The sequence below is a fragment of the Nothoprocta perdicaria genome, unplaced genomic scaffold (assembly GCF_003342845.1).
Source record: "Nothoprocta perdicaria isolate Ctin4 unplaced genomic scaffold, notPer1 scaffold_172, whole genome shotgun sequence".
NCBI classification, from domain to species: domain Eukaryota; kingdom Metazoa; phylum Chordata; class Aves; order Tinamiformes; family Tinamidae; genus Nothoprocta; species Nothoprocta perdicaria.
The window spans coordinates 1,562,502-1,580,933 of NW_020454894.1; the positions used below are offsets into that span (position 1 = coordinate 1,562,502).

At 35.9% G+C, this 18,432-nt stretch overlaps 1 protein-coding gene across 1 annotated transcript in view; it reads right to left on the minus strand.

Annotated features, from left to right (window-relative positions):
- CFAP46 (cilia and flagella associated protein 46) overlaps positions 1 to 18,432 on the minus strand; it is a 68,817-nt gene that overhangs the window by 15,130 nt on the left and 35,255 nt on the right. Inside the window, exons 28-44 of the mRNA XM_026036227.1 lie at positions 17,528 to 17,687; positions 15,898 to 16,121; positions 15,363 to 15,488; positions 14,834 to 15,001; positions 14,280 to 14,428; positions 13,322 to 13,420; positions 12,927 to 13,059; positions 11,930 to 12,076; positions 10,409 to 10,609; positions 9,413 to 9,519; positions 8,388 to 8,576; positions 7,549 to 7,681; positions 6,477 to 6,665; positions 5,565 to 5,753; positions 4,726 to 4,860; positions 2,294 to 2,473; positions 1,784 to 1,951 (exon numbers count right to left, since the gene is read on the minus strand). Coding sequence (XP_025892012.1) covers positions 1,784 to 1,951; positions 2,294 to 2,473; positions 4,726 to 4,860; positions 5,565 to 5,753; positions 6,477 to 6,665; positions 7,549 to 7,681; positions 8,388 to 8,576; positions 9,413 to 9,519; positions 10,409 to 10,609; positions 11,930 to 12,076; positions 12,927 to 13,059; positions 13,322 to 13,420; positions 14,280 to 14,428; positions 14,834 to 15,001; positions 15,363 to 15,488; positions 15,898 to 16,121; positions 17,528 to 17,687 — 2,697 coding nt within the window. The remainder of the gene's footprint in view (positions 1 to 1,783; positions 1,952 to 2,293; positions 2,474 to 4,725; positions 4,861 to 5,564; positions 5,754 to 6,476; positions 6,666 to 7,548; positions 7,682 to 8,387; positions 8,577 to 9,412; positions 9,520 to 10,408; positions 10,610 to 11,929; positions 12,077 to 12,926; positions 13,060 to 13,321; positions 13,421 to 14,279; positions 14,429 to 14,833; positions 15,002 to 15,362; positions 15,489 to 15,897; positions 16,122 to 17,527; positions 17,688 to 18,432) is intronic.

Genomic DNA, 18,432 nt, shown 5'->3' on the forward strand with positions numbered 1-18,432 from the left:
ATTACATCTCATGCTAAGAATATACATCTGTTTTAGAGAAAACAAAAGCAAAAATACCAAGAGATATGACTAAAACCAGAATTCAGTCCCCAGATGAAACAGTGGCCCTAAGACAGCAAAAGTACTATAAACATCTCTGAGACAGTTAAGTCTAGGCATTCGTGTGTGTTTGTTCACACACTTCAGGTCGAAGTCTTTCTTGTGCTCAGGCACACTCCCTTTAGCCTCCTCCACTGATGTGCCCATCACAGGGCGATGAGGAGCTGCTGGAGCTGCTCAAGGATTTTTACTTTGGAGTACCACTACACTGGTCCCCTGGACTAGCCCACCTGTGTCTGTGGAGTGTGCACTCCACCTGTGGAGTGCATGAGACACCCAGTTCAGTCCGTGCCTAGTAGGAATCCAGCTCATGCACTCACTGCTCCGTAGCACAAGCACAGTAACAAAGAACAATCAGGAGAGTGACTCTGAGAGCACACTCATGATCTGAACCGAAAGCTACTACTGTACTTTAAAAAAACCCTAGCACACTCTCTGAGAGCAGAGGCTCCATGCCCACTTTGGCCTCTTAACCTCAGGCTGCCTGAAGTCATGATAGGTAACATGCAGAGATGAGTGGACATCTCGCCTTTTGTTCCGCAGCTACTGTGGCACACACAGTGCTGCTGCTACATCTTTTCAGCTCTGGTATCTTCTACCTTTTAGATGATCACTGCAACTCAAGTCAGTGTCTGCTAAGCCAAGTGTTATCCTCTCATCTCTGTTGAGTACAGAGCATACAGAACGTATAGAAATCATCTAAAAATACTAACTTTTCTCATGCCTCTTTGTATTTCTGCTTTCCACATTTTGTAAATTCTCCAGGACATGCATAAAATCCCTGTCAGCTCATTCTTTGTGGCTAACTTTCTAGAAGTGTTTTTTTTTTTTTTTTTAACTTTAAATAGGTTTTTAAACTAGGAATTTCCAAGGTTAGTTTTGGTATCCACTTTTATATCTCAGCTACATGAAGAATATATAGCTTTCCACCAGTTTAGACCCAAAGACAGAATAATTCTCTGCCAGAAAAGTTTTGGGAGAGAAAATCACGATTTGCTCCAGAACTATGCATCATGAATTAGATTTTTACTAGTTGGTTTCTTTAAACATCTGTTTTGCAACATCACAATTTAGATGATGGCCAGAAATTCATGAACAGTTTGCTAACAGAACCCCAAAAGCTACTTTATTGGGATCTTTTCATAGGGTAACACTTGCCAATGAACAAGGTATTTCAACCAAGATGGTTGATGGGACTCTCTGTAGAAAGAGTCCTTTGCAGTACTACCTATAGCTGGATTGGATAATTCAGTCTACAATGATTTCAGTGGGTCGTGCATGCAGACAAACACAACTCCACTATCAGGCTACACAAAAACAGTAACTACAGGACAAGCCTGAATTTCATCCTTTTATCTTGCTTCTAACTTAAATTACATAGCTTTTGGCACACAGATAATATATCATAAGCAAAACCATAGGTTAACATGTTCCATACTTAAAAAAAAAAAAAAAATTCATTTCATGACTGCATCCACCAAGTCAATACCATGCTTCAAATTAAGAAAACAAAAATGTTTAACAGAGTCTAAAGTAATGAGACAATATATTATTTAGTTCCAGAAATAATATAACTACATAAAAAAATATGTGTGTGTGTGTGTGTGTGTGTGTGTGTGTGTTTCTGTATAACTGTATAGCATACATATAAACTCCTCCTAAGGAGCTCTACTCAAAAAGTTACCTTTGAAATAGCAGTCAGTTGCTGTTCCACATTTTTTTGAAGATCACTTGCATCTCTGTTTTGTTTTAAGTGATTCTGAAAATGCAATAATGCTGCCAGCTGTGAGCTGCTGGTGTTTGAAGTAGCTGTTAGAAGAATATTTCTCATCACCATGGATGCTAAGCAGCTCTGCAAAATTTTTATATTAGTTATATTATATTATATTATATTATATTATATTATATTATATTATATTACATTACATTACATTACATTACATTACATTATATTATATTATATTACAGCACTTCTGCAAGGGCAATACTGGCCTTTTATTATATTATCTATCATTTGTTTTAATAGATATTAACATATTTAAAATATGCTTTCTCTATATATAAAATGTATAAATATATATATTTTGGACTTAATATATTAACTTACATAAAAAATTATCAATCATACCATCTGTTTCTTAACTTAAAACACTCTTTTTTACTAGAAAAATCAGTAATTCATTAGCTGCTTTACCTGATGAAGAGTCAAAAACTGGCTTGTCAAAACTGGATCAAACTGCCCAAAGCATTCAAGTATTTCCAAGCTAGCAGGAGCCAATACATCAATAATATTATGGCAGAATGCAATAGCCATGCACTGCAGTAGAACTTCATTTGATTGAGAAAGATAATTCTGAGTCAACCTATGTTTCTTCTAAATAATAAAAGAGTTTTTATTAAAATGAGCATTAATATTATATTTAACAAATATTAATATGCATACAGATGATGAGTGTTTTAGGGGAGGAATAACCCCAGGTATCAGCATAGAATAGGGGATGATCTGCTGGAGAGCAGCTCCGCAGAGAGGGATCGGGGAGTCTTGGTTGACTGCACCCAGTACTCCAGGTGCAGCCTCCAGAGAGCTGAGCAGAGGGGCAGGATCCACTCTCTTGTCCTGCTGGCAACATCCTCCTCATGCAGCCAGGAGCCCATTGGCCTTCTTGGCCACGAGGGCACTGCTGACTCATGCTCAGTCTGTTGTCCACCAGGATGCCCAGGGCCTTCTCTGTGGAGGTTCTCTCCAGAAGGTCACCCTTTGTCCTGGTGCCTGGGCTTATTCCTCCCCAGGTGCAGGACCCTGCACTTGTCCTTATGGAACCACATGAAATTCAACTCTACCCAACTCTCCATCCTGTCCAGGTTCCCCTGAATGGCAGCACAGCCTTCTGGAGTGTTGTCCACTCTACCCAGCTTGGTATTGTCTGTAAACTTGCTCAGGGTGCACGCTTTGTCCAAGTCATTGGTGAGCAAGTTGAACAGCATGGGGTCCAGTACTGACCCCTGGGGGACACCACTGGCCACAGGCCTCTAACTGGACTCGGCCCCATTTATTACCACCCTCTGAGCTCTGCCATCCAGCCAGCTCTTGATCCACCTCACTGTGCACTTGTCCAGATCACTCTCCCAGAGCTTCCATATGAAGATATTATGGGAGACGGTGTCGAAAGCCTCGCTGAAGTCAAGGTAGACAACATCTATGGCTCTCCCATCGTCCAGCTGGCCAGTCATCCCATCATAGAAGGTTATTAGGTTCGTCAGACATGACTTCTCCTTGCTGAATCCATGCTGACTACTCCTCATCACCTCCTTCTCCCTCATATGCCTAGGGATGCTCTCTAGTATGAGCTGCTCCATCAGCTTTCCGGGGACGGAGGTGAGTCTGACCGGCCTGTAGTTGCCCGGCTCTTGCCCTTTTTGAAGACTGGAGTGATGTTGGCTCTCTTCCAGTCCTCTGGCACCTCCCCTGCTCTCCAGGACCTCTCGAAGATAATGGAGAGTGGCTGAGCAATAACCTCTGCCAGTTCCCTCAGCACTCTTGGGTGCATCCCATCGGGGCCCATAGATTTTTGGGTAGCCAGTTTGTCTAAGCAATCCCTAACCCAATCCTTCTCGACCAGTGGAAGGTCTTCCTCTTGTCCATTTATATCTCTTCCACCTGAGCCCTGCTGATCATGGGGAGTGGCCTTAGCAGTAAAGACAGAGGCAAAGAAGGCATTTAGTAACTCTGCCTTCTCAGCATCCTCCGTCACCAAGGCCCCCTCCCTATTCAGCATTTTCACYAACATTTTCCCTAGTCTTCCTCTTGCTGCTGACATATTTATAGAAACCCTTCCTGTTGTCCCTGACATCCCTCGCCAACTCTAATTCCACATGGCCTTCGCCTTCCTTGTTGCGCATCTGCATTCTCTGGCAATGCGCCTATATTCTTCCCACGTGGCCTGGCCCTTCTTCCACATGCTGTACACTCTTTTTTTTTTTTTTTCATTGACTTTGCCTAGCAGCTCCTTGTCCATCCATATCAGTCTCCTGCCTCGCTTACTTGACTTCTTTCTTGTGGGAATGCACTGAGCTTGGAGGAAGTGCTGCTTGAATATTAGCCAGCTCTCCTGGACTCCCTTTCCTTCTAGGACCCTAGCCCAGGGGACTGCTCCAAGGAGCTCACTGAAGAGGTCAAAGTCGGCTCTCTTGAAGTCCAGGATTGTAATCCTACTTCTTGCCCAGCTTCCTCCACGCAGGATCGTGAATTCCAACATCTCATGGTCACTGACTCGTGGTCTCGTGGTCATTCCATCATAGAAGGCTATCAGATTCATCAAACATGACCTCCCCTTGGTGACTCCATGCTGACTGATACTGAATCACCTTTTCCTTCACATATCTAGGGATGCTCTCTAGGATGAGTTGCTCCATCACCTTTCCAGGGACCGAGGTGAACGATGTACAACAGCATGCATTAAGAGGCAGGAAGGAGATTCACGGTAGAGATGGATAGGTCATTTTGTTCTTTCCTAAGGTCACTTCTATAAGCTATCACCATTACCACCAAAGAGAGCACGGTAAGGTGACTGCTATTCCATAAAAAGGATGTGTTCAAATTATTACACAAGCAAATATGCTAAATACCTTTAATTCCTGTGTTTTCCCCCTACATTTATCATGCTCATATTTTCTTGCTGGTAAAATGTTGCTTGTCATTTCCCTTTCACTGTATTCTGCTGAAGTCAGGCAAGGATTTGTAGTGTATGTTTTAGCTTCTTCCTATTAATCATAATGGGAAAAGAATAATTAATCTTCATTAAGAAGATTTCTTCATTAAGAAGGCTTCATTTCTTTTGTGAAAGTCCAGGTAAAGATGAAACTCACCTACCTGAGAAGAAGGTATATGATCCCTGGTGCGGAGTGATTTAGCAGTAACATCAGGCATCATTTCTTAATACGCTATCATGATAATTTGACAAATACAAACTAAAAAGGCTCCCAACATAATCTCCGAGATATTTGTGGTTTTTTTCCTCAGTTCATTTCTTATGAACAATATAACTACTTTAAAGACTCAGTTTTCCCTTTCTTACACTCACAATAAGATTTGCTTCTCAAATACGAATCAAATACATTTTGTTTGCACAAATTCCGTTTGACCTACCTAGTCCTTTAAAGCATTCAAGGATTTTTTTAAAATCTGTCTTCGATAAATATTGGAACTATTGGAACCTCAGGAAAAAATAAAAAAGCAATAAATTATGATTATCTGAGACACAGCCAAATATATGAGGATGGCATGTAGGCAGAGGCACTTTCCTGAAATTATTTGTTTTAGGATATATATTTGTTATGACTTACATGCAATTTGTAAAACTAGATTGAAATAAAGAGGAGTATTTTAAGAGTACATACATAAAAAATGTTGTGGTGGATAAACTTTACATAGAGGAACTAACTCTAATATGGGAAAGAATGCATACCGTAACATTTGGCTTCCAGTAAATTTCTGAATGTAGAGGATCCATGTTAACAGCAAGTAAATGAAGAGTTTTTCCAGTAAGACAGAGGCATTTGGATGTGATGTCAGAACAACCTCTACAGAGATTCTGTATGTGAGCTAATTGAGCCAACGTAATGTGACCTATCATGTGCTCCATATGCTTCCAGCCCTAGTAAAATTTATAGATATGTTTATATGTTTATATACATGTGCACATGTTTGCAAAAACATATTACATATTATTTGGCATACAATACATATATGCATATATACAAACATACTTGTTAAATTCAATTACACATACAACTACACATACAACTCCTGTTTCTAGGAGGTACACAAATGAATCTATTTTTCGCAAACACAATTACAGGTATTTGCTTTAGGTATGAAAGCTAACCATTACTTCTCTACTCAGCTACCCTCATAATCAGGTACCCTCTAGGTCATTCAGTATTTGGTTACCAAATTGTTTTGACTTTGAAGCTTTACTAAATGTTTTCCGTAAAGGGTGATTCTTCCTTATGTACCTTTCTTCAATTTGTCTCTTAGAAGCAAATAGTTCAGCTTCTGCATGGATTTTACAAAACAGGTTTTGCAATCAGCAGAAATGTTACGATAATCTGATCTGACCTGCACAATATCAGGGGACAGACTTTCACCAAGTCAAGTGACTCCATATCAAGCCTTGTTGGATTTGATCTTTTCTGAAAATGCATGATATTGATCTACAAATTTGAAGTGATGGAGAATTTGTAGAGTAAAAGGCTGAGGGGAGATGTCTGAGGTGTGTAATACTGTGAAGACAGAGGTTTAATTGTCTGGGACAGAATATGGGGCAAAAATCACTGGTCTGATTTAGTGAGGCATTTCTTAAGTCTAACTATCTAACCTGTTCTGTTGAATCATCTTCAGTTTTCACTCTGATGAATGCTTCCACAATTTTATGGAGTGATGTCTCTCCTGCTTTTTTGTTTTTTTTTTCAATAATAACAAGACGAAAAATATCCAGAAGAATTTCCACGAATTTTAGTTTCCTGTTAGACAGTTGTCTCATTAATGGGATACTAATATTTGTAGTCTGAAATACAAATAAAGGAAAGTAAAATTCTAAATTCTTTTTTTTTTCATATTTACCTGCTAAAAAGTTGGGCTGTTTTATTTCTAACTGAAGAAGTATAAGTTTGAACAGCAACACTTCAATGGATCATAGATATTACTATAAATACAATTCAATGACTTAGAAGATAAACCCTAATGTCAAATATACTACAAAGCAATGAGAGCAGCTGCATGAAAGAACAACAGTCAGGTTTTGCTTCATGTGTTTTATGTCCTTGATAAAAAATGTAATTTGAAAGGAAATATAAATGTGTATATAAGAATGGAATTGTAAAATTATTGCTTTTGTCAATCATTTTTTTTTCAAGCACAGAAATATTTACCCTTTGAAAAGGGAAACAATAAACTAGAGGTATCCAAAATAGACTATTTAACGTAGGCTTTTTTAATGTAATATTCTGTGCAAAGATTTTTTCTCTTGAAGAATATACATTTCATTATGCAGAACTTATGAAGTATTTAGAAAATAAATTGACCAATGTACGTTAGACTTTCTCTTTTTTCTTTCAAATAAATTCTAGAATTAAATAAAATTGATGTACACCAAACATATGCTGTCATTTCTGTTTGCCATCTTTACCTATTTAAACAGTCTATTCTTCAAGAACGGAATATTTCCTTCTGCATTTCTACAGATGTCTACATGTCTATCTACAATGTCTATCTACAATGTCTATCTACAATGTCCATCTACAATGTCCATCTACAATGTCTATCTACAATGTCTATCTCTATCTATAGGATAATCCCATTTGGAGCCTTCAAGAATTGTCTAAAAACATATGAATAGTAAAACTAAATTATATTTTTTTTTCTCTTAATAGCAAAACATACAGTCATACCTCATTAAATGCAAATAAGCTAGAAATATTATTAAACACTTCTTCTGCTTCAGAAACAGCCCTCTGAGCTAAGTTATATGCATCTAGATAGTGACGGTGCTTTTCTTCATTTCTTGCCTGCTTAGCAAGCTTCCTAAAAAAAAAGAGAGATCAACAATTTTTAGGATATTTAATATAAGTGCTAGATAAATTAAATTTGCACATGTATTTGTTAAGGGCCCAGACATCAAAAGTAAGCATTTACACACTGTTTCTCAAGGTCTTGCTCTTGCAACTGTTCTTTCCACTCCACACTGCTGACATATGGAAACAGTCCAAGACAGGCCAGCAAGACAGGCGCTGCTTGGGAACAGTTGTTCCCAGGGAACAGCACGCCAGAACAGGAGAGTACAGAAGGCAGCTCCATCTCCAGAACAAAGCATTCTGCAAACAGCTGGGTGGCAACGCACAACATACTCTGTATTTCTGCCTGTGTAATTGTATTATAGCAATTCCTAAAAGTCTATAAATACCTGAGACTGATTGTTCTGGCTGACAGTATGCCTTTACAGGTGGGAAAACAAAAGGCTAGTGTAGTGGCTTCAACCCTTTTTTGGATCTCAAAAACAGTACATATCACTAGCACTAAAGAAGATTAACTCTGCCTTTGGTGGAAAAAAAATCTTAATACTATGGTCTTCTTTTCCATACGGAAAACATCCAGGCTGAGGATACAAACCTAAGCAGTGGGATATGAGCTGTCAATATTACTTTCTCCATCTTTCATTAGATTACATTAGATTAGATTGGCTGGATTAATTCTAATTAAATAAAATTTCTCATCACAAGTATAAACTTACCTGTGAATATTTGCACATTCTAGCAAGATTTCAGCACTGCAGTTTTTATATCCATAAAAAAAGAAGTCTTTCTCGATCTGAATTAGTTTGTTATAAGGTTCCTGTAACATATGTGGTAACTCAGAAGACTTAGCAGTCTTGTTAGCAGTCATACAACTTTGGGCAAAGTGTATCTGAATGAGTGTTTTCCTAGAAACAAAAATTAAGTATAAGATAGTCAGAAAGCACAGTCTGTGTTTGAAAACTAATAGATTTCTCTCTGATCTCTTCTTGTTTTTACTATATAAATTAAAATAAATCTAGAATAAATCTCCTAGTTCTTTGAATCTGGCCTGAAGAATATGAAGTATTACTTTTCAGATTGGAACTAAAGCAGCAGTTGCTTCATTTATCTTCTTTTTCAGATTGTCTAGGCCTTATCAGTTATATCATAAATAGAGCTGAACTGAGAATACCATTAAATCTTTCTAATACAAAAGCTTCAGATTTCAGGAAACAGAAGTAGGTATGAATGTTTTATTTTCTTCTTTCTTTACCTATGCATTTTAAACTTTCAGCATATGTCTTTATGTATTGAGTTCAAAATACAAAACAAAGTCTATATTTTGATGTTCAGTGTCACCAAACTGTTTAGATTCAACATATGCATTGGCATTAGGCCAATGCAGCAAACCACAGTAGTACTATGGAGATATATGAGCTTAGGGATATATGACCTTTGCATAGAGAAAGGTATTTTGCTTCCTCAGGTAACCTGCACTATAAACTACCTACGATAGGTTTGGCACCTGAACTACCTTACTAAACAGTTAGTAGAGCTACATACAAGAATGAATTAGAATGTATGAATTAGAAAGGAGGCTTAAAGGAAAATAGAATAAGCAAAAATTGGTTGGGGAAAAAATGAGAATATATGGAATGAACCATACCCGAAAGAAGGTGAATAGTGAAATCACTAAGGAATAAAACTTCACTGTAGCTGCACTCTGGAGGCTAGATATACTTCAGTAAAAAGAGACAGTTACCTGGCTTCAAGGGATGCAATCATAAAATGCAATTCAGATTCTCTGTTGGGTCTTTTTAGCAAAGTAGATCTGAGTACATTTACAGTGTGTTCCAAAATTCCACAAGCCTGCATAGGACATCATTTTTATAACGTTATTTTAAATGTCTACACATAATATCAAACATTTATTTAGAAAGCTTATATTTTCTCCAGGAAATGTTAAAAAATTTGAAAGAGGTATTACCACTTGCGGATGTAAAGTAAGTCCCTAACTGACAGTTTTGAATTAAAAAGCCACCGAGATGATGCTCAAAACATCACCGATAGATTTGTCCATAATTGAGAACTTTGCTATTGTAATAATATTAGTTGGAAGTACTGGAAAAAAAATAATAAAATAAACAAAAAAATCTCACACAACTTCACTAATAGCTATGCTGCTAAAAACACAGAAAATATTCACATTGTACCTAGGTATTTCTGTCTTTTAATTTTTATGAGTTTGCCTCAGAACAAAATAACTTCTTTGTACAGGACAGAATGGCACAGATAATCAGTACAGGACAGAACATCACAGGCACAACAGCATTATCTTAGCATGGAAATCCGTGAAAGCTAAGAGTTGAACAGTAAACAGACATTTTATACATATAAGTGTTAAGTAGAAAAAAGTGATTACTGTAGTATCTTTCAGGGTGTCAAAATAAGTATTTGAAAAAGAAGAAGCAAATAATATTGAAAGACAAATAAATATATGCCAATGTTAACAGAATTCTCTGTCTACAGATTTAGTTAGACTTACAAGTTTACTACTGCTGTTATTTTGATGAAAGGATACACAATTCAGGAAAAAAATAAACTTCTGTAATTAAGCCTTCATTCTTACTGGTCAACATCTGTTTGGAATCTGTAGCTAATTTTTTTTTTGCATGCAAAACATTAAATGCATGATACATGTAGCGTCTCTCGTTACTGAAAGCTAGGCACTGCCAAAAAGTGAAGAATAGTTCCTTACCACACTCTGCTTTCCTTCCTCCTCTTCTTCTAGGATTGCCTCTACGAGACTAAGAGTGCTGTTGTACCAAAATTGCTCATTTCCTCCTAGCAGCTGTGCTTTCTCAATGAGTGCTTTAGCTTGTCCATGTTTTTTTTCCTGGTTAGCCAATACAGCAAATAAATACAAACACCTTGACACATCATATGGAGCCCTCAGTTCCTAGGAAAGATCCATTACAGTAATTCATATTTGTTCCTATTCATATTTTAGACCAAAATCACAAATATCCATGGAAACAAAAAGTGAATGGTAGTTTCCTCGTTCATCTTCAGAATTCACTACGTCCCGGTGGGATTCGTCACATCCAGGTGGGTTTGGAAGACCTCCAGAGAGGGAGACTCCACAGCCTCCCTGGGCAGCCTGTTCCAGGGCTCTGGCACGCTCACAGTGAAGAAGTTCTTCCTATGTGGAGATGGAACTGCCTGGGTTTCAACTCATACCCATTGCCCTGTGTCCTGTCACTGGCCACCACCGAGTTTGGCCCCCTCCTGCCAACATTCACCCTTCAAGTAGTTTATACATATTAATCAGATCCCATCTCAACCTTCTCTCCTGCGGGCAATACATAGAGATAAATACAGGATAGTAGCAATAATGAAGTATCTACAAAATATACTGTCCTCCCTAAGGTCTTCTGATCTTTTCTCAATGAGCAATACCAAATTTATGCTTTAATAAGAGAATATATTATTCATGTTAAAAACACACTAAGTTTTCAAATATAAGGTGGCATAATGCCTTAATAACTGTATCTTTAAAAAATTAAAGGATTTATTACATTAATTATGCTAAATTCCAGGAACCTGCATAACTAGGAAGAGAGATGTCATGGAGAACAGTAGATATAGGATATAGTTATCTTTAACGTAAATTCTTCATAATATTGAGATGTGAAGTAGCTTGGTGGAACATATGGACACTATATATCAGCTCTGCCAGAATTCTAAGTCATAATTCTAGCATAAGTAGCTGTTGCTAAAAACACAATTAGCAGTAAAACCATAACCAAGTTCAAAGTAATATAATTAGTCTTTCAAAAGATCATCCCATTGAGAGGATGGGGCTAAACGTTCTCTCTATCTTATGAACATATCTTGAATGTTCCTTAACTACCCACTCTGACAAAGTTTGGTCACTCACTGGCCTTTTGACAGTTATTGCAAAGCATCCAGAGATGCTGACACTTCTTCACAGGTTGAAATAATCTTTGGACAGTACCATAAAGTTGGAGTTAAATTCTGTAAAGTTAAGTTCACGGGAGTTATATATGTTCATACAAAAGTAATTTTTTTTTTTACTTTTATTTTTATTAGCAATATGGATGTTTTGGTTAGTTTCTTTTAGCTTAACAGCAGCATTTCTAGTTGAGATTTTTAAAATAATTTTTTGCTACCTGATTTTGAGAAATGACTACATAAAAAATGAGCACTTTTTCTACACATATTTTACTAATTTTGGTTTACTTTTGTATTTCTGTACCTGAGTTGCAGTGAGGGCTTCTGAAAGCAGTAGTCTTGCTGGCTGATACAAGCCTAGCTGTATTAGTACTTCAGCTTTTTTTATCCATATATAAGGGAAAGAAAGTCCACTCAGTCCTTTTCCTGTTACTGCATTTAACTCCAAAATCTGGAAAACAATCATGTACTAATCCTTCATAAATTTTAAAACAAAACTAGATTAAATATAAATAGATATCAACTATCCTATGCTATCTTTGACATATCCTGCAATTCCACTCTATTTTCTAATTTAAGAATTCAAAGCTAAACCATAGGACAAAGAAGAGTATTGTGAGATTTGGATCTCATAAAAAGGCATTCAAGTATCAAATATACAGTGGTACAATCAATTTGGGGGAGAAGATTAACTTCAGATCTGTTACTGTACAGTAGCAGCTGACTCTTGGTAAGAAAAATTTATGAGAGATAAAAGAGATCATTCAAAAGGATTTAGTAATAAGAAAAACACATTTGATGTGAAGAAGAATGGAAGAAGGTACAAATAGACCAAAATGATATGATGAAAACTAGGGCATAACTGTATTAAAAGGCACGAAATTGGAGTTCAGCTTTAATATTTATAAGGCAATTTCTTATCTTCTTAGAAAGGGGAAAAAAGACAAAGCTCAAATACTTGCAAGCCTTTAAAACAATGTATGAGAGGGAACAAAACAGTACACAGAAATTTAACAGCGGGAAAGAAGATAGCCCCAACTTCACTTGTTTGACCTTGTATGAATACAGATTACACCCCTGCTACTCAGCAGGGGGTGAGTATACCAAGGGGTGATATACCAAGCAAATCCAGCTCATATTCAGCTGATGCCAGTCATCAGAATTTTAACTTGTACGTATTTTAATATTTTTTGTGAATTGATGTGCTTCTGAAGTATAAAAACATTTAAAAACAAACTAGCAAGCAAAATAAATCCAAAGTGAAATATGATCCAATAAGGAAATGAATAAATATTATAAACCTTTTCATTTGAAGTGACTACATTGTTGTCTTTGCTACTATTCAGCTTCGTATTTTCCAAAAATGCTTCATTTTCAAATTCTGTCTCAGCATGCACATTTTTTTCTTTTTTCAATGCAATCTCTTGTCTACACCTAAATCACAAAAGAAAAAAGTAAACTGAAGTATATTTTAGAAGTATTTCATCGTGATATGTTATTATATTATGCAGCTTTACTAAACATTCTGTGAAGAGATACGAAATAATCACAGTATTTTAAAGCACTGTATTTTAAATGCACAAAATGTATCACATTTGTGTTCAAAGGCTACATTTTTACTTTTTTTTTTTCCTGTTAGCTCTTATCAATTGTAGGAAAAAAAGCTAAATAACCCCCCTGTAGCAGAAATACATACATTGCCTGTTCTAATACACTGATGAATGTTTCTCCGACAGTTTTCTCATGATAAGAAGACGCTTCACTCAATTTTAAATCTGAACATATCAGGGCAATTCTAAGAGAAGAGATATTTAAGAAATAATCAGAATCTCCCAAATGTTGCTTCACATAAACATATAATAGAGAGGATATATTTCCTGCTTCCTCGTCCTTTTGTCTTATATATTAATACTGGCAGTGTCAAACTTTTAAAATAAATTCACTCTAACTGAAATTAGATCTCAAATTATATGCAAGTATTATTACACATACTAAACTGCTATTTGATAAACATACCAAAGTGCTTTTCTGCATTCAACAGAGAGTAATATATTAATGTATTTTTATCTCTCCATCTAGAGATTTGTATACGTGAATATTTATCTATTCTATCTTGTAAGGTTTCAGAAGAATATGCATGCACAGGCACGTGCATCCTCTATTTTTTCTCTAAATATTCAGGGCGTAACATGCTTAAAAAATAGAATTTTAGGCACAAAGTTAAATATCTTTAAAAGAGAATGATTGCTGTAACTAGGGATGTTTATTTGGGTTCTAAAGTTGAAGACACAACATGTGCCTGATGCGGAATCTGGCATTTTGATAACTTAAAGGATAGTCCATTGAATTTTGCTTGGTCTTTGCTTTATTCAGTTAGGTGATATTACGATGTTAAAAAATGATTCACCTGGAAGTGCTCTGAATTCCTAATCTTGCATGTCTTTTCTAATACAGGTCAGGTTTAGTAATAGATAATCTTATGGTATTTAATGCTAAAAATAAATAAGTCTTAATTAAAATGTATCAACATGAATTAAATTACAAATATGAAACAGTAAGTCTCAAAAACCATTATTTACTATTTAGTGAAATACTCATAGAAAGTCCTTGCCATTTTGTTCCTCTTTTATTTAAAATAAATAAAACATACAAACCGAAGATGATAGAGATCAGATAGACTTTTACATTCCACAACTTCACTAGCAATGACTTCAGCCAGCTGAAAGATGGGAAGAGTCAAGTGGGGGCAAAAAAATTTCTGTAACTCTTCAGCTAAAAGGTCAATAAAATACAAAGTGCAAGTCTAAAAAGAAAAAAAAAATCATTCATTTGATTAATATAAACATAATTTCACAGAAAATACATTCTAAATATATTTTAAATGTATTTTCAGTTCAAAACTTTAAAGTTTAGTTTAAGCTAAACTTTAGTTTAAACAAATCATAAATGAGCTTTCAAACTGAAGAATGAGTTAATTACATAGAAATTCAGTAATTTTATATTATGGTAAGTTCATTTCAGAATATTGAGGATGGACTAACACTTCTGAAGAATTAACTAAAAAAATGCTATGTATTTCTGACAATTGTTTGAGCCTACTTTTCACCTCACAAAAATAAAAATGCAATATGGCTCTCTGCTATTTTTTCAGAAAAACTAACCATGTTAGAGCGCAGTGTAAGTATGCACGCGTTAGGTGCATACTTACAGGTTTGGGGAAATTTTCCTCGTTAATACCATAACTATTCATTTTCTGTTTGAATGCCTCTCTGATTTCACTGGGACAGTCATAACTAGCCCATTCTTCCACATTTGCTGGTAAGCCATCAATTGATTCTTTCCTTTTAGGCTTCTCTTTCACAACAGAAGCTTTAACCTATAATTAAAAATACATTCATAAAACCAAAGTTAACATTTCTGCTTCCATGAAATATTCAACTAACATAAAAAGATACCTGTTTAGTATCCTTTGAAGTTTTGTCTCTTTTTTGACCTTTAGACTGTGGGTTCTGCCAAACAGGAGTATTTTGACCAATGCAGCAAACAAAAAGAGAACAAAGAAAAAGCACCCATAAATTGATGACCTGCCAAGTCTGCGAGACCAAGAATGAAGATAGGATACAGACATAGAGAGAAAACCTATAGAGAAGCTAGAGTTTTTAAAAAAAGTATCTCAACTATTTAACTCGTGACCCATGGTAAACATTACATAGGAAACAGATGGAAAAGATTCTTACATGTTTCTCCTCCTTTTTGTCCTTTTCTTTCTTAAACGCAATGATTGACTGCACATTCTGAAGAGTAGTAAGTTGTGAAGTCTTCGACATTACTTTCAGAATAGGTGCTGATGCTGACAGAGAAACCTGGACAACAGAAATAATTCCAGCTTTTCCCTGAAAATTGCTAATTAGCATGATTATTCAGTGCAAATCATTACCTACAGCTATCATAATGCATCAAACAACCTGGTTTACTTATCAAAACTTTGCTCACAAAAACAAAATTTCACAGACTCACAGATAATATCATTAGTTCTACAAGAATTTAGGAAGAGCACAATTATGTACTTAAGTAGCTGAACCAACTTTAACCTCACTGTGTCAAAAGATGATACCATCACTGAAAAACTGAACCAAAACTGAAAAAAACTCACAATTATACTATAAAATTGAAAACAACACAGTAAAGATGTTTTAAAATATTCTATTAATAGCTCACACCATACATAAAGTAACTCAAAATCTGCAGGCCCCATTTAACTTCTGCTCTCACCTGCCAGATACGAATGATGCAAGCATATGCCATCAAACAGTGTTGCTGATGAAAAGGAGAACTATGACCAAAAATTACAGCCATTAAAGTATGTGCTCTAAAAAAAGCTTCCAATTGCTTAATATTACTCAGATCTTCCAAAGCAACTGTGGGCATCACATCATTTCTTCCAATGTCCATCTTCAGATTTTCTATAGCTGATAATTTCATTAAAGTATTTTTTTCTGTTAAAAAAAAATATGCTCACAGTCTCAGTATTTAACATTAAATTCAAAGTTAAATATCTTAAGTGAAAACAAATATGTAAATAATAAATAAGTGAAAACAAATATGTCATAAATCTATGTGAAAGTCATTTTAACTTATCTTCAGTCATTTAAACACTGTTCCAGTCCAGTCTGGTATGTACAGCAAACAGCTGCCAAGGACCATGTCCTAACAACCTTTATCCTACCCAGCGGCAAAAGTACATTTGGTCACCATTCATTTACAAACCAAAAATCCCCAATATTTCAATGGGTCAATTTTAAGCAGTCTAAAACATAGCTCAGGCTCATTTCTGCACCTATAATGAAATGTCCTGATGGCTTTGCATCTACAAAAGATGCTCTGCTACTTAAACAATCCTCCTTTGTGCAGTGTGATTCTTGCATTTTTTTCAGAGATAAACTCATACACTTTACATACATTTCAACTTTCCTCGAAATTCAGCTCAAAACCAAGTAATTTTGAGGATTTTCAGCCTGAAGTACCATAAAGCCACAGTCCTCCTTCAATGTCAAATTACTGTATTATAGCACAGTTAAAACACAGGGCAATGGCACAACACCAGCCGAATAGTCCACGGAGGTCACAGATGAAGTTAGAAAAGAAAAAACAACAACAACAAAGCAAGCAAAACTATTGAATTTTGTACGACTGCCATTAGCAACGGAGGAGAAGGAAGGTGTTATGAAGGAAGTGTTATGAAGAGACCAGCAAGCATAATCAAACATGTGAAACTGAATGGAAATATAGATAAAGAAAAAATAAAAACACTAAATTGCCATGAAACTGTGGGTACCCAACATATGAGAAGAATATTGAGAGTATAACTTTAAGTATGTAATTGATACTAGAGACATCACAGATTTTTCTTTTTCATTCCAATACCACAAGTATTTCTGTGATCCATTTAATTTAACTAGATGAAAATATGTCAAGAGCAGAGCAGACGCTGGTTATTGCCACACAGTACTGTACCATTTCAGAAGATGCTTTTTCAATTAAACAGTGGCGCAAAAAACTGGTTGCTGAAATCATGCCACCTCCACACAGCTCCACATGACCTCCACACAGCTGCATTCGAAACCTGTTGCTCAGCAATGCTTTCTGCTGGCACCGGCCAAGGCAGGACGCGCCAGCACCCATGCCAGAGGCGCAGCAGATCTGCTGGGTCAGAGCAAGGCCTTGAGAGCGCGTCAGGGTGGTTCACCAACTTGGCAGGCACCGCTAAGCTTGCCTTGAAAGAGTGATGGGGAGTATCAGAGCAAGTATGGCCACATTGCCCTGCTGTTTCTCACACGTGCCAGCTACACGGTAAAATAAGGCAACTAGGAGATTACTTAGAAGGATATATGTATGTACACACCTTCTCCTTGTGAAGGTCGCATGGAAGATTTTATATGGAGCAAGATATCGACTGCCCAGTGGAGAGTTTTAATAACATCAACAAGAGGAAACTGGTTGCAGTACAACCATTCAGCAAATTCCAACAGATAATCAACTTTCTGCCATTCACTTTCTTCTTTCTATAAAAGTGATAGTTCAACAATTAGTTTATATTTGATGATAAAAAGTATTCAAAAAAAGTATTCAACAAAAGTATTTTTGAAAAGTATTTCAACAGTTAGCTACTTGTTCACTTTTCCTTGAGAAGATTCAATTGAACTTTTAGTGGATAGCAAGATTCAAATCATGCACACCATTTTCCAGCTTTTCAAAGACATATTTTTCCAGAAATTTCAAAAATCTAAAAAATAATCTAATGCCAAGTAGTTATAGCATTCAATTAGCTAATCCATATATTTTCATACTTTCCATTACTAAAAGAATTACTAACACTTAGTTCCATAACTAAACAATCACAAATATGTACTAAACTTACGTATAATTCCAGACTGAAGGTAAAAAGTTAAAAACAAAACCCCATAAAATAATATTAAACATTCTCCTCCTTTCCATTAACCTTCAATGCTAAGAGTACTTAAGAAGTGAAAAAAAAAGGAAAAACTAGAAAGAAAAAAAAAAAACTTAAAATTGTGGAAATGACAAGTGGCCTAACAGCACTTAAAAGCCAACTCAGTGAAGCTGAAGAGATCTCCTTCCCTGCAGTTAACAGTACCCAACAACAGAAGAAAAGTAATTTAATGAACGGCAAAATAATGAATGTTGATTTCCTGTAGAATTGTTTTCTATTAAAACATCATATCATCATTGTTGCCATGACATTCATAACTGATCTTTCTTATTTACAAACAAATTTTTCTTCCTCTG